General features: G+C 38.2%; 1 protein-coding gene across 7 annotated transcripts in view; it reads left to right on the plus strand.

Annotated features, from left to right (window-relative positions):
• PI4K2B (phosphatidylinositol 4-kinase type 2 beta) overlaps nt 1-13594 on the plus strand; it is a 33684-nt gene extending 20090 nt beyond the window's left edge. For 2 of the 7 annotated variants that reach the window (XM_032633152.1, XM_032633153.1), the window contains exons 8-10: nt 2139-2272; nt 2848-2907; nt 10406-13043. In XM_032633152.1, coding sequence (XP_032489043.1) covers nt 2139-2272; nt 2848-2907; nt 10406-10579 — 368 coding nt within the window. In that variant the 3' untranslated portion in view covers nt 10580-13043. Of the gene's footprint in view, nt 1-2138; nt 2273-2847; nt 2908-10405; nt 13044-13090 lie in introns of those variants that run through there. The other 5 variants (XR_004350059.1, XR_004350058.1, XM_032633157.1 and 2 more) reach the window with 5 other exon arrangements.
• Nucleotides 13595-15302: the final 1708 nt, after the last annotated feature.

Genomic DNA, 15302 nt, shown 5'->3' on the forward strand with positions numbered 1-15302 from the left:
TTTTTTTTTTTTTTTTTACCCAATCTGAGATCCTTTTAACCGGTACACTTAACTCTGTAGTTTGTCTCAATAAACTACTGATGTGTTTGAACTTTTCCTGCCATCTTTTTTTTTTTTTCTATTTACCATGAATTTCAATTTTTTCTTTTTTTCCTTCCTATCTTTGGTTGAACTGACTTGAGATGTCTTTGTTCTATTTTTTTTTTTTCCTCTAATGGTTTGGAATCTATATGCAAATTGTATTTTAAAAGTGTCAAGTTTAAGATGCCTATAGTACACCTGGAAAATTTTACCAAACGCACAGTTCGGGATTAAGGGTCTAGAACTTGAAAGATTAATTGGTATTGAGGATGTCATTTTTAAACTGTCACCTTGGTAAGTGGAAGCCGTGATGGTATTGCTATCACCTGGGAAAATCATGGTGAACAAATGCCACCACTAGGACAATGTGAGGTACATAGGTACTCAATAAATGTTTCATGAATATTTAGTAGATGAAGGAGAGGAAGGACTAAGTATAGAATCTGGGAATGGTGACATTGAAAATGAGAGGAAAAGCCAGCAAACAAGAGAAATGGCTTAAAAGACAGAAGGTAAAGTTTGAGAGAGTGGTATCTCCAAAACCACATAGAAGAGAATTTCAGAGGGAGATGATAGAGAACAGTGCTGCTTGCTGCAAAGACACACGAAGTAGCACGAGGGCTGAAAATGGGCTTTTGGAGAAACCCTTATGAGATGACTGGTGATCTTAGGGGAGAGTTTGAATGGTGATAGTAGAAGTTGAGGGATAGGGATTGGAAGTAAAGGCAGGCATAGAATCAGGGCTTTTCTTTTATATAATTGGTCAGGGAAAGGTCAAAGGGAAATTGGACATAGCTTCAGAGATGTAGGCCACAGACAGGAAAGGCTTTCTTTGGAATGGACTACTTCCCACAGTGTTCAAAGAGATAGATAAAAGAGAATTCAGAAGGAATGACTCTAAAGGCAGAGTGTTTTCCTCAGGGCTTTCTACATGGTAGGAGCTGGAGGTTCGCATTGGATGTACCCACTGGAGTTCTGTGGGTGATCATATTCTCATAAGCCTTACATTTTCTTGCATGAATCTGAGTATGTACCCTATCTAGACAATCTCACTACGTTACAAACCTTTCTAGTCCTGGCACTGTGTATATTTAATGGTCTTCTCGGAAGAGAACTAGAGTTAGCCCAGAATCATGGATCTTTTATCCCTCAAAGCCAATTACCTGTTTACCTAGTAATGATTTAAAATTTTGGAACATCATACACACACACATATACAAATATGAGTGGTCAGTTCCTGATAATTTGTGGCTGAAAAGGCAGGGAGACCTCGGCCATGGTATCTAGGGCTGTGAACAAATTATAGATACCCCTCAGTTTCCAAACACAGGAACCAGAGATTCATATATATATATATATATATATATATATATATATATATACATGTTTTTTTGTTTTTTGCGGTACGCGGGCCTCTCACTGTTGCGGCCTCTCCCGTTGCAGAGCACAGGCTCCGGACGCGCAGGCTCAGCGGCCATGGCTCACAGGCCCAGCCGCTCCATGGCATATGGGATCTTCCCAGACCGGGGCACGAACCTGTGTCCCCTGCATCGGCAGGCGGACTCTCAACCACTGCGCCACCAGGGAAGCCCCAGATATATTTTTTGATATAGGGCTGTTTGAGATAGATTCATTATCAAAACTCTTACTGTTTCCAATTTAAAACTCAGAAACCTAACCAGTTCAGGTAATACCTTACTGTGCTTTACCATCTGAATTAACCATCCAAACTTAGAAATCTGAATAATTTAGATGGCAAAAACTAATTGTTCTCTCTGATACCTCCTTTCTCCTTTTTTTTTTTTTTAACATCTTTATTGGAGTATAATTGCTTTACAGTGGTGTGTTAGTTTCTGCTTTATAACAAAGTGAATCAGCTATACATAGACATATATCCCTATATCTCCTCCCTCTTGTGTCTCCCTCCCACCCTCCCTATCCCACCCCTCTAGGTCTCTTGTCTTTTTTTTTAACCTAGGAACTGTAGGGGAAAAGCAGGGTAAATTTAGGTCTAAATAAACCATTTCCCCTCACTATAAGGATACTTTTTTTTTTAGATCCATTTCACTGGGCTTGGCTTCCTCAAGCAAAAGTTCCTTTTTCTGAAGAAATAAGAAATTTGGTTCTACCACATATTTCTGACATGAACTTTGTGCAAGATTTATGTGAAGATCTTTATGAACTGTTTAAGGTAAATAAGTTTTTAGTTTTAATTATTGCAGAAAATGAAATAAATCTTAAAAGAGATTTTCTTAATAGAGTTGATTTGCAGTTTACTGCTTCTGGTATCACTGCTTGCAGTAGAACCTGACATAACAAAAAGGAATTAGCAGTTTTACTTTATAGGAGCATAAGTTTGTGAAGTTACACTATGAGTATTCTTTGAAGTGAAATTACATTATAATTTGAGAAGTTGTTTGCTTCAAAAGTTGAATTTTTACAAAATTACTCTGAATTATAATAACTATTTGGTGATCTGCTATGATTCAATTTTCTTTTTTAAAAAGCCTAAACCCATTGGCTGGAAAGTCATTTTAAATCCTTTCTGGAACAAGTTGGAGTATAACTACACTGTTTATTGTCATTCTGGAGGAATACGAAAATACATCAATTTAAAATAATCTTTTCATGCTACTTTTTTCTATTAGGAATGCTTTCTAATGACCTTATGTGCTGAGTTGAAGAGTTCATTGGTTTTCAATTTTTTTTTTTCAAAGATCCTGATTTTTAGAATTGTAGTAATGTTTTCTTTCCTTTTTGTGATAGACTGACAGAAGATTTGACAAAGCCACTTTTGAAAGGCAGATGTCTGTGATGAGGGGTCAGGTAGGTCACCTTTTTAAGATCTTGTTCACTAAGGAAAAACTCTCTCTTTGAAACAGTAGTCAACTTTTTTTTTCCATTGTGACCCAAAGATGCAGCTCTCAATACTGTCCTTTATTCTGAACCAAAGTAGCTCAGATGATTAGAAATGAAGTTGATTTCAATACTCTTTTTTTCTCTTTTGTCCTCTGTATTAGATTTTTTTTACCTTGTTGTGTATTGTTTAGTTAGCCAGTTTCCTCCTACTGCTAATTCTTGTCCTCATTTTGATAACTGGTTTCCTGAGTGTTGGTATCGTCTTCCTCCTCAAATCCACCTGCTTGAATGTTTCAATACCAAGTTCTGTTTCCTGTTGATTATTTTCCTCATAAAATATGTTTGGCCTTTGCTAGAGCAGTCAGTGAATAACCATGTCACCATGGTTGAGCACTAATTAGGACATAAAAGTACTAGTTGTAACTCAGTCCTCTCACTCCTTTTCACTTCCTTTCATTAGCAATACAGGGTATCAATTACATCTGCTGGTGTGGACCTGCAGGCTGGGCTGACCTACAGGTGATGTCTGGTTCTTCTAGTCTACTAATAGTATTTAGATTCCAAAAGGAAGACTTGAAATGAAAATAAACTATAGGGTAAACATTGTCTTTTAGTGACTTACTAATTAACTTTTTCTTCCTAAAATATGCATTTCATTTAAGGTAGCTGTTTGCTGCATACCTGTGACAAAGAAGACAAGTCTAAATTTTGCACTATTCATTATATAACATTAACAAATAGATATAGTTAAATTAGATAACTGTGTATTCATCATATATTTATTGACAGAACCAGAGCCAGAAACTGTCCTAATGATTGAGATAAAGCAGTGAGTAAAAACCAAGTTCCTACTCTGATGGAGCTCTTGCTTCTGATGAGGCTGGGGGTCAGGAAAAGGGACAGATTATTAGCATATACATCTCTCTGTGTTCTCTTGCGCTTATACAGTGCTTTGCTGGAGTCATACGTTTTAAATAGTAAGTGAAATGGCCGGAGAAGCAGGCTAGAGCCAGATTTTGAAGGGCCTTAAGTGCCGGGTATAGACTCCACATGGAAGGGATTGGAGCAGTTGTGATAACCCAAGTGCCCATCAACAGATGATTGGCTTAGAATACAGTGGAATATTACTCAGCCATAAAAAAGAATGAAATATTGCCATTTGCAGCAACATGGATAGACCTAAAGAATATTATACTTAATGAAATAAGTCAGCAAAAGACAAAACTTTGATTATCACTTATATGTGAAATCTAAACAATAATACAAATGAATTTATATACAAAACAGGAACAGATTCACAGACATAGAAAACAAATTTATGATTACCAAAGGGGAGAGGGAGAGGGGAGAGACAAATTAGGAGTATGGGATTAACAAACTACTGTACATAAAATAGATAATCAACAAGGATGTACTGTATAGCACAGGGAATTATACCCAATATCTTGTAATAACGTTTAATGGAGTATAATCTGCAAAAAAAAAAAAGAATCACTAAGCTATACACCTGAAACTAATGCAATATATTTTAAATCAACTATACTTCAATTTTTAAAAAAGGGCTGTGATAATGACTAAGTTGTCCATTGACTAGTATGGAGAGATCTCCAGAATATGTTATAAAATGTAGTGCATAATGGTATGTATAAGCTGCTAACATACTGTATATAATAAAAAAGGAATCAGAATATTTTTTTAAAAGGGAGAGTTATGATGAGACTTACATTTCCCAAGAGGAGACCTTACCCTGGGGTTTCTCCTATGAACTCCCTGAGATTACGTGCTAAATTCTGTTTATATGTGCGTCTTGGGCATGGAGTGGGCAATAGAATTTATATCCCAGCAAAAGGTGTCCATAACCCAACAAAGAACCCCTGCAGATTGGACAGTGGGGTGCACATTGACTCAGCAGATGAGTCTAGAACCAGGGAGCCTTGTGGGGAGGTGTTTTCGGTAATTCAGGTATGAATGATGGGCTTAGATGATTGATGATTGTAATTATGTTGCTGAGTGTTACCACCCTAAACTATATTTGAACTAAATTTTCAGGCATACGTAATTATGCCCTTATTTGGCATTTTTGCTTGAAACATATCTATTTGACTTAACAATATGCTCCATCTTCTGGAATTCTCTTATCCCTAAAGATGTATCTTTATTTCAGAAATGTTTGTGTGTTTATTTTAAATAAAAGCTGTAAATAATCTTGTAAACTTTAATTGTAGATTAAAGTTAGTACATGAGAACTTTTAATTTTAATTTTAAAATGCTTGTCTGAACAGATATGGGGACATTCTAGTTCTGAGGTCTGTTACAAAGATATACCAGTGGCTATCTGCCTTTTTAGGTTTATTTATTCATATCCTGGAGTAAAGTATTATACAAAGGAGTAAAGTATTATACAAATGGGTGTAATAGAATATAAGAGTGACAGGATCAGGATCTGGGAAAGAAAAAATAAAATAAAACATTATGTTTTATTTTGTTTTGGTTTTTTATTTTAATTTGGTTTTGACCTTTCTGATAGCCAAAAAGAGTAAGGTACTCTGACCATGTACATGATTGTGTAGCTCTCTGATTTTAACCCTTTTTTAAAAAAAGCTGGTCTGAAAAAAATCAGGTATTATTTTATATTCTAAAGTAAATCAGTGCTTTGAAACCAAGGCTTAACAAACAAAAACTAATACCTGTGTTTCAAGCAACAGAATTCATTATTCAGCCAGTTCCTTAATTGAGTCAAAATACTGTGTTATTGAAACCGAAAGTGGGATCCGGGCTGCTCGCTGCTCAAAAACCAATAAAGAGTCAAGGTTGGTGGAAAGGAAAGTTTGCTTTATTTTAGATGCCGGCAACTGGTGGGGGAGGGCAGACGCCTGTCCAAAGGCTGACTCCCTCCCCACTGACAATCAGGGGGCAAGAGCTTTTATAGGCTGAGGGAGGGGGCTACATGCAGAAACAGCACAGTCAGCTCTGACAGCCATCTTGAAATTGGTCACGCGGTGGTCTGACCAGCGTCATCTTGGTTGTTGTAAGTACAGTTAATCTTCAGTTCCAGGGTCGGTTTGTTCCCATTTCTTTGAGGCCAATTCTTGGAATAGTGGCAGCTTAGGTCATGGTTACAGTCTGGTCATCATATAGTTAACTTCTTCTACTTGATGGAGGTTTCAGTATCTACAAGACAGCTCACAGGATATGGTCCAGAATATTATCTATAGCCCTTGAGGAGGAACTAAGGGTCTTTGACTGTGCTTAGTGACTAGCCTGTTATTATTTGGTCTCCTTTGGCTGTTTTCCTTTGTTTCCGTATTTTCTCATTTCTCTGATTAAACTTATTCTCTGGCTAAGGTTTTTCCACAGACAAAAGGCAGGCAGAGGACATAGGGTCCTGCTCCGTTTCATTATTTCAGTCATTTATAATTATCCCTTGAATCCCTCTCCCTTCTAATTTTGCCAATTAACATCATGATTTGTGCTTCGTACAACCTAGTCATTTGTCCTACTTTATAGTATTTAACTTTGCACACATAGTCAGTGACAATGCTCATTCTACATATAAAGATGTGGACTGGAATTAGGAACTAGTATGAAGGCATTTCTTTTAAAATTTGACTAGAAATGTTTATTCAGTGAAAATTTTTGAATTTTACATTAACTAGCAGTAGGGTCATGATCAAGCGCAATAAGAGCGTCGTTTTATGTTCTACCTGTGCCTGTTTGGAGCACTGGACCTCAGAAATATTTATTTGAAATACATTTTATACACGATCTGAAAAAAGTGACAAAAATGATTAATAAAACAGTTTCATTAATACAGAGTGAAATTCTATTCAGTGATATATAAACCAGAAGCTCATTTGCAGATTCAGTAAAAATTGATGTTAAAGAAAATGAAAGTGACGCTTTCGTACCTCCTGAGTACTTGACTCTTTACTAGATATTTTTATGTTTGTTATTATTTTTCCTCATAACAGCTCTTCATAGTTGTCTGCATTTTGTAACTTGGCTCAAAGGGGTTAACATGTTGCATCTGTTTCATAAGGGAGTGTAAAGTCTGGCAAATCTGCAACATTTCGGCATTGCCTCTGCCTGGGGTCCTTATCATCTCTTCTCTGGATTTAATGATCTTATAAGTGGTGTCCTTACCTCTTTTCCCATCCTTCTTCCACATTAGACCAGAACAATCTTTCTCAAAGCAGATATGATCATCTCTTTTGTTATTTAAAACTCCCCTGATTTGTCAGTCCGTACAGGCTTAAGCCCTGACTTTGAGCACCTTCTCCAACACCTTTGCAGTCTGCCTCCAGCAACATAGCTACCTTTATCTCTTGTCACTGTCAGCTTCCCCTAAGCCTAGCCGCTCAGTACTGTTCTTCAGTCCCAGTTCACATCTCCCAGTGGTGCCCTTTGCGTGCTGTCGTCTCTCCTGGGATGCCTCCTTCTGGAGAACAGTTTTTCTTTCAAGCTCCAGCTCTGTCTTCCTAGGCTCCTCCTGCCGCTCAAGGAGTTCTGATTTCCCTAGCACTCCATGGGAGTATTGGGGTCACATTTCACTCAGAAATTGGATGTTAAGACAGCATGTTGGGGGAGTTTCCTGGTGGCCTAGTGGTTAGGATTCCGGGCTTTCACTGCTGCAGCGTGGGTTCAATCCTTAGTCAGGAAACAGATCCCACAAGCCGTACGGTGCAGGCCAAAAAAAAAAGGACAGCAAATTGGACATAGTACAGTTGAAAAATAGCTTAAAACCAACAGGAAGTAGAATATACATAGTTTTATGTAGATAGTACAGTAATTCTCATGCCCACTAAAATTTGAGGACCAGTGAACTAGTCCAAAGGAAAGCAAAGTCTATATGCAGAAGTCTGTGAGTTCACACCATCTGCCCTTGACCTATCACACCCCTACCATGGTATCAAATGTGGCATAGGTGGAGCATTCTAAAGTGTTTTTCCTGGGCTTCACTGGTGGCGCAGTGGTTGAGAGTCCGCCTGCCGATGCAGGGGACACGGGTTCGTGCCCTGGTCTGGGAGGATCCCACATGCCACGGAGCGGCTGGGCCCGTGAGCCACGGCCGCTGGGCCTGCGCATCCGGAGGCTGTGCTCCGCAGCGGGAAAGGCCACAACAGTGGGAGGCCTGTGTACCGCAAAATAAATAAAGTGTTTTTCCTTGCCTGCAATGTTTAGTCTATTTCTAAAAATAATCTTCTCTGATGTAAAGATATAGTAATAGATGTGTTTATTCTTTGGGAAATGAAAAAATGAGTGGTATGTAAAGGAGGGGATCAGATTGTAAAGTCAGGGCATAGATCCACTGTTGCTGAAGTGTTTGTCACACTACATTCCAGTTATTTGTTTGTGTGGCTGTTTGTTTCTACAATGTGTGCACTTTAAGGGCTCAGATGGGTTTTTTCCCTCGTATTTAGTCTTCTCCCCAACACAACGCGTGCTCAGTAAATATTTCTTTAGTAAATAAATGCAAGATCATCAAGTGTCTTCTCAACTCCCAAAGAAATACTAATATTTTGGAAAGTTTTAAGACTGAAAAATTTTTGCTATTATATATTTGAAATTTTTTAGTCTTGTAGAATGACTTTCATTTTCTTTGTACCATTCCGCTTCTAGATTCTCTACAACAATCATGTACTGTTTTTAGAATCAGGAAAATATTAGATGTTACTTAAATTAGTGTGTTTAGATTAACATGTTTAGAATAGGATTTTTAAAATCAAAAGAGGAAACTAACTGAATATTTCATTCCTTAGCCATGCTGGTACCCACATTTATTTTCATGGTAAGGACAATGCTTATAAACATAAATTTTGTAAATTCTTTTTGTCTTTTTATCCAAACATAACTAGCCTAGAAGATTTTAAGGGAAGAGCTTAAAAGGAATCCTAAACCGTAAATACAATGAGTAGCTACTATTACTAGTAAAGGTTTATTTCTCTGATGTATTAAATACTTCAGATCTTCCAGGATCTAAGCCATCTAGTTTATACTGTTCAAGTATTATGACATTTATTTATTAGTATGGCTTTATGTTGAAACCTTTATGCTTATCTCACTATTAAACAGTCTTTACAACAACTAGTAAAATGCACACCATCTGTATATTAAATATTTTCAAATACCTGAAGGAGACATCCTTATTTCTAACGTACACAACAAAGGGAATTTTTTTTTTTTTTCTGTACGCGGGCCTCTCACTGCTGTGGCCTCTCCCGTTGCCGGAGCACAGGCTCTAGACGCGCAGGCTCAATGGCCATGGCTCACGGGCCCAGCCGCTCCGTGGCATGTGGGATCCTCCCGGACCGGGGCACGAACCCGTGTCCTCTGCATTGGCAGGCAGACTCTCAACCACTGCGCCACCAGGGAAGCCCCCAAAGGGAATTTTTTACCTGATATGCAGGGAAAAAAAGAAAATTAATTATTAAATTTTTATTTGAACAGAGTAGAATAGGCTGTAAGCTATGTATTGTTTCATAACCTTATTTATATGCTCAAGTAGCAATTCCAAGAGTATGTTTAAACATGGAATGTAATATAGTTTACTTTTCCTAGTTTTACTTTTCCTATTTAAGAATAGACTCTTAAATAAAACTTTACTCTAAATGCTACCTTCCCCAGTTCGCTAATTCACTTGCCCTGCGTCATGCTTCCCCATAGCACTTTTTCCTTCTAATACTTGGTGTAATTGACTTGTTTGAGATGTTTATTGACTCCTCCCCTGCTGAAATGTGAGCTCTGTGAAGGCAGAGATTTTGTTTGTTTTCTTACTGTTGCATCCCCGGCACTTAGAACAGAGCCTAGCACATAATAAGCATGCAGTAAATTTATTTGTTGAATGAGTGGGTAAGGCAAGTATTTAGTAAAAACCAGACTATTTATTTTTTATTTTTTTTGTGGGACGCAGGCCTTTCACTGTTGTGGCCTCTCCCGTTGCGGAGTACAGGCCCCGGACGCGCAGGCTCAGTGGCCATGGCTCACGGGCCCAGCCGCTCTGTGGCATGTGGGATCTTCCCGGACCGGCGCACGAACCTGTGTCCCCTGCATCGGCAGGCGGACTCTCAACCACTGCGCCACCAGGGAAGCCCCAAAACCAGACTATTTAGACCAGTATTTTTTTAGGTCCAGTGTCAACTGGGGTATGTATGTGGAACCATTCACTTCATTCAGTCTCTGACTCCATTGCTCCTGGACATAGATGCATTCTAGAATATTTCAAAGTTACCAATTGGCAAAAATTATTTAATTTAATCCTGTGCATTTGTCTGTGTATATGTATGTGTGTGTATAAGCATCCATACATCCACATATATATATTGATAACAGTTACTCATCACGGTCTCTGTTGGGCATAAATGGATGAAATAAAAATTGTGGTTATGAATAGATGGTTAAAATAATGTCAATGAACGGAAGGTTTTTATCTTTTTTGAACTGATGAAAACCTCTCTTCTTTCCACAGATCTTAAATCTTACTCAGGCATTGAGAGACAGGAGGAGTCCTGTCCAGCTAGTACAGATGCCTTGTGTGATTGTGGAGCGCAGTCAAGGTGGAGGTCAGGGTCGGATCGTCCACCTCAGCAATTCATTCACCCAGACTGTCCACTGCAGGAAGCCTTTTTTTTCCTCCTGGTAGCAGATGTGAGAGAAAGAAACCGTTTGGCATTATTGTGTTGTTACAACATTACCGCCCTGTAAACCTGCTGGTAAGAGCTCCAGTTGCCAAAACCTCAAATAATATAAGTTTCTAAAAGGTTTTCTTTGAATGTAATTGAAGTTTACAGTTTTCTGTCCAAATACTAAATTTCTATTTCAGGGAAGAAGTGATATATCTCCTATGTCGTATTTTTGTAGAAAAATTGTATTTTATGTTGTTGATGTTAGTTTCAGAGGTCATTTCATAGTTTACACATTCTGGAATGACTATAATTACTCTAGAATTCCAAACAGAAAAATAAGGTGTTTGTTGACTTTGAATACAATAACTTTTTATATACTTTTTTAATATTGAGAAGAATGGTCATGTTAACTCTTCTTACATTATAAAAGGCCTTTGAGGATGAAACTGCTCTTATGAGCTTTAATAGAGTAGTTAATAGAAAATAGTAAAGAATAAAACAATGTTGCCTTAATTTAAAAAGCTGCTACTTTAGAACTTGAATAAATGCTCCTAAAGTGACCATTATTAGGGACCAGAAAATTATATTTCAAGTTACCAATGACCATTTTCTTTTTTGTACTTCAGAATATTTTTGGTCAATTATTTTGTTACATTGAGGGAAAAAAAATCTAAGGCTATCTCCCCCTTTAAAAAAATGGAAACACTCAACTGAGACTTGAGGGGAATAATATGAAATTAAGATAGATCCCCAGTATTTTGAAATTCCAGAATAGCATTAAAAATTTCCATCCAGGGCTTCCCTGGTGGCGCAGTGGTTGAGAGTCCGCCTGCCGATGCAGGGGACACAGGTTCGTGCCCCGGTCCGGGAAGATCCCACATGCCGTGGAGCGGCTGGGCCCGTGAGCCATGGCCGCTGAGCCTGTGCATCCAGAGCCTGTGCTCCGCAATGGGAGAGGCCACAACAGTGAGAGGCCCGCATACCGCAAAAAAAAAAAAAAAATTTCCATCTGTTTCTTGCATGGGATCAATACTTAATCATTTAGTACCTCAGAGTACTGATCTCGTTCAATTTAGTACTTCAATTAGTATTAAACTTCACTGAAAGGTAAACCATAACTCAAACCGTGTATTGGGTTGCATTTTCAGGTCCTAGGACATAACCTCTTAAAAATAATAGTCGTGTTGTAGGGTACTTGAAATTACTGATGTTATTATAATTACAGTCAACTTTAGAATAGTAGTCCCAGTTAAAGGGGACCGTAACAGAGATAACCATTAAGTCATTTTTATTTGATTTTGAATATCAGTATTTCTGACATCCTGGGAATTTGTAGTACTTTTAACTTACCAAGTGATTGAAATTGAGATGAGCCCGATATGAAGATTTGATCCCAAAGAAGCAGGGGCTTCATTCTCTTCTTAGGCTCCAAACAAATAACATCACCACTCAGACTAAACTGGGCAGTTTGTGGTCTTGGCCTTTTGTTGTTAAGCTTTCTGTCCTGTAATTTTTTAAATTATTTTTATATAAAAAGTATTTTCTGAAGATTGAATTAGGATGGAAGTCAGATCTGCCGTTCTCCCTTTCTTCACATCTTTCTCTTGGTCTTCGTGGATGTGATGAGTGAGGATACTGCTGTCCTAGTGGAAGTCCATTGGAAACCTGTGTTCTCCTACCTCCCCTGACCCTCCATGATCTTAATGTTGAGATAATGGAAAATTGACTGGAAATTCAAAGCTCAAGCTAATATCTTTAGATAAATACCTGTCATTAAAATGTGCCTTTTGAAGATGTGTTCTTAATGAAGTAAGTTGTTATGATGTGGTTACTGCTTTCATAAAACAGGGTTTTCAGTATTTTGAGAATTTCTATATTAATTTAAAAAATAGAAACTTAGTAAGTTGCTACTGTTTTGTACCCTAAAATTAAAATAGTGTGGAAATATTTTTAAATGGTCTGACCAGGCCAGAAAAGTAGAGTTGAAATATTTAAGATATGATTACAAGTCAGAGTACATTGGTTTTATTTTATAAATTTTCATGAACTTCATTTTTATTTAAATATTGTGTTAATGTTTTCAGTGAGTATATTTATAGTGTCAAACATGGTAGATGAAAGATAATAAAAATCACTGTCTTAAGACTAGATTTCTCCTGAAGTATGTATATTGAATATTTAGAATGTTTGTAAATACATTTATGTTTATAAATGATGACAAACCACCATTTTCTTACTGCATATATTAGTAGTACAGTTTAATACTTTATCATTCCTAAAGATATATTTAACTGGAATCTTTATAATTAGAGACATTTTCATTTTTATTTGAATATAAGCTGCCTTACTCTCCCCCAAATTTGTCAGCAGTTAGTTGAAGACTATGGAAACATGTTTTTTGCAATCTTGAAAACGATTTGATTCACAAATTTTTTTTAATTAAAGTTTTGTACTAATGGAATTAAAACCTTCTTAAAAACAGTGGTGACCAGTCCTTTGATCAGATTACATCTTAAATCCTTTTACAGATATATGAAGAGACAGGCAGCATCTTATGTTTTATAGTCTGCCTTCTTTCCCAAAGTTGCTTGGGCAGCTGTACAGATAGTGGCAGAGATCTTCAGTGTGGCTCTGTTTCCAAGCCTCTCTTATGGTGAGTTTGGAGCCATGTACCCGAGTTCTGGCCAGTAAGATGTGGGGATGAGGGATATATGTGGCTTCCAGACCTGGCAGTAAAACTCACTGCGGCACAACCAGTGATCACCGTTGACCACTCTCTTGTCTTCCATTTGGCTGTAAACAAAGAATTTGCAAAGTGGAAGCAGCCAGGGCATGTGAATCACTGCTTGGAAACCTACCAGGAGAGCGTGCTGACTGCATTGGACTGTGACATGAGCAAGAAATAGTGCTTGTGTTTAGTCACTAAAATTTTGCATTTATATGTTAAAACTTACCATAGTCTGTCCTATCCTGGGCGTTAACAGTGTAAATAGAAAAAAAAAATCATTTTACAATAAAAAACCAATTATAGAAGGCTGAATGGCAGCAGCAGTGAGTATTTAATCTCAAATCCCCATAGAACAACTAGGATAGCAAAAGAAAAATCACAGTGACACCATCTTCACTAAAATTAGATGATAGAATATCCCTATGGATCCCAGGAATGAGCAGTTTGGGCTAAATCCGTCAATAGCAAAAGGATCACATGGGAACAACAGCTTTGGAGGAGTGAACGGAGGGAAAGTGAGGGGGGCCTGTGATGGTACAAAGAGCCCAGAATCTGCTGACATGTCGTCAGCCCCAAAAGGAGGCGCCCCCAGTCATTGTGGCAGTCTCAGGTGGTGCATCCAAAACCACAATCAAAATTGGGAGAGGGCTGTCCAGCATTCAGCTAGAAGCTGTAAAGGGAGCCTGCAGGAAGGTATGAGGGTGCCAGGGCAACCTGGTCTTCAGGGTTCGCGGAAGTAGCTGGTGAGAGCACATAGACCTGCCCTGAGAGAAGCTACTGGATATAGAATAGACATTGACGAGGGAAGGACCCTGGGGATAAAGGAGACAAGGTTCTGATACAGATAGAAGAGGGGACCAGATGAGACAATTCAGAAAGTACTAAGAAGGTTCATAAAAAACCATGTCATCTGGGAATTCCCTGGCGGTCCAGTGGTTAGGACTCAGCACCTGCACTGCTGGGCCCAGGTTCCATCCCTGGTCCAGGAACTAAGATACTGCAGGCCAAGCGGCACGGTCGAATAAATAAGTAAGAATAAAATATCAGCTATTATAAAAAGAACAATAAAAATAAAAGTTATCTTAAAAAAAAATGTTATCTAATACTCTGTAGTAACTACAGAAGAGGGAACCCTAGAACTACAAAACCAGGAAACTCCAGGCCTACCTCACCACCTACCCAGGAATCTTCTGAAAATATAGGAGGAAAGTATGACAAAGTCCATCTCACTTAAACATGACCACATCATACAATATGCTTTAAGAGAACAGGATAACAGCGTGTATCACATACCCACAGGAAATGAAGATATCCTAGAAACTTTTGCAAAGCAGAAGAAAACAGTAATATTTGTTAAAATGCTGAAGAAATTCAAGAAATGATAGAACCTGAGAAAGAACAATATAACATCAAAATCAGGAAAGCTCAAAAATTAGATGGACAAGCAACAGGAGGAAATAAAATGAGAGCTGACAGAGCTCAGAGGAAATATTGGAGTTAACAGTATGTTTCAGAAATACACTAGAAGGAACCCAAGGGCAAATAGACAACATCCACAAGAACTCTACAGCAAACATCATACTTAGTGCTGGAAAATCTAAAGCTTTCTATATTTGTTTTCTGTTGCTGCTGTAATAAATTACCACAAACGTTAGTGTTTTAAACAACACAAATTCATTATCTGACAGTTCTGCAGGTTAGAAGCCTGATACAGGTGTCACTGGACTAAAATCAGGGTGTCAGCAGGGCTGTGTTTCTTTCTGGAGGCTCTAGGGGGAATCTGTTCCCTTGTCCTTTCTAGTATCGAGGAGCCTCACACATCCCTTGGAGAGGGCTTGTAGCCCTCTCCCTCCATCTCCAAAGCCAGCAACAGCGGGCTGAATACTTTTCTCATCACATCATTCTGACATTGACCCTTCTGCCTCCCTCTTGCACTTTTAAGGACACTTGTTATTACACTGGGCCCACCCGGGTAATCTAGAATAATCTCCCTATGTTAAGGCCTGCTTATA

This window comes from Phocoena sinus, chromosome 5 (assembly GCF_008692025.1).
Source record: "Phocoena sinus isolate mPhoSin1 chromosome 5, mPhoSin1.pri, whole genome shotgun sequence".
Lineage (NCBI taxonomy): Eukaryota > Metazoa > Chordata > Mammalia > Artiodactyla > Phocoenidae > Phocoena > Phocoena sinus.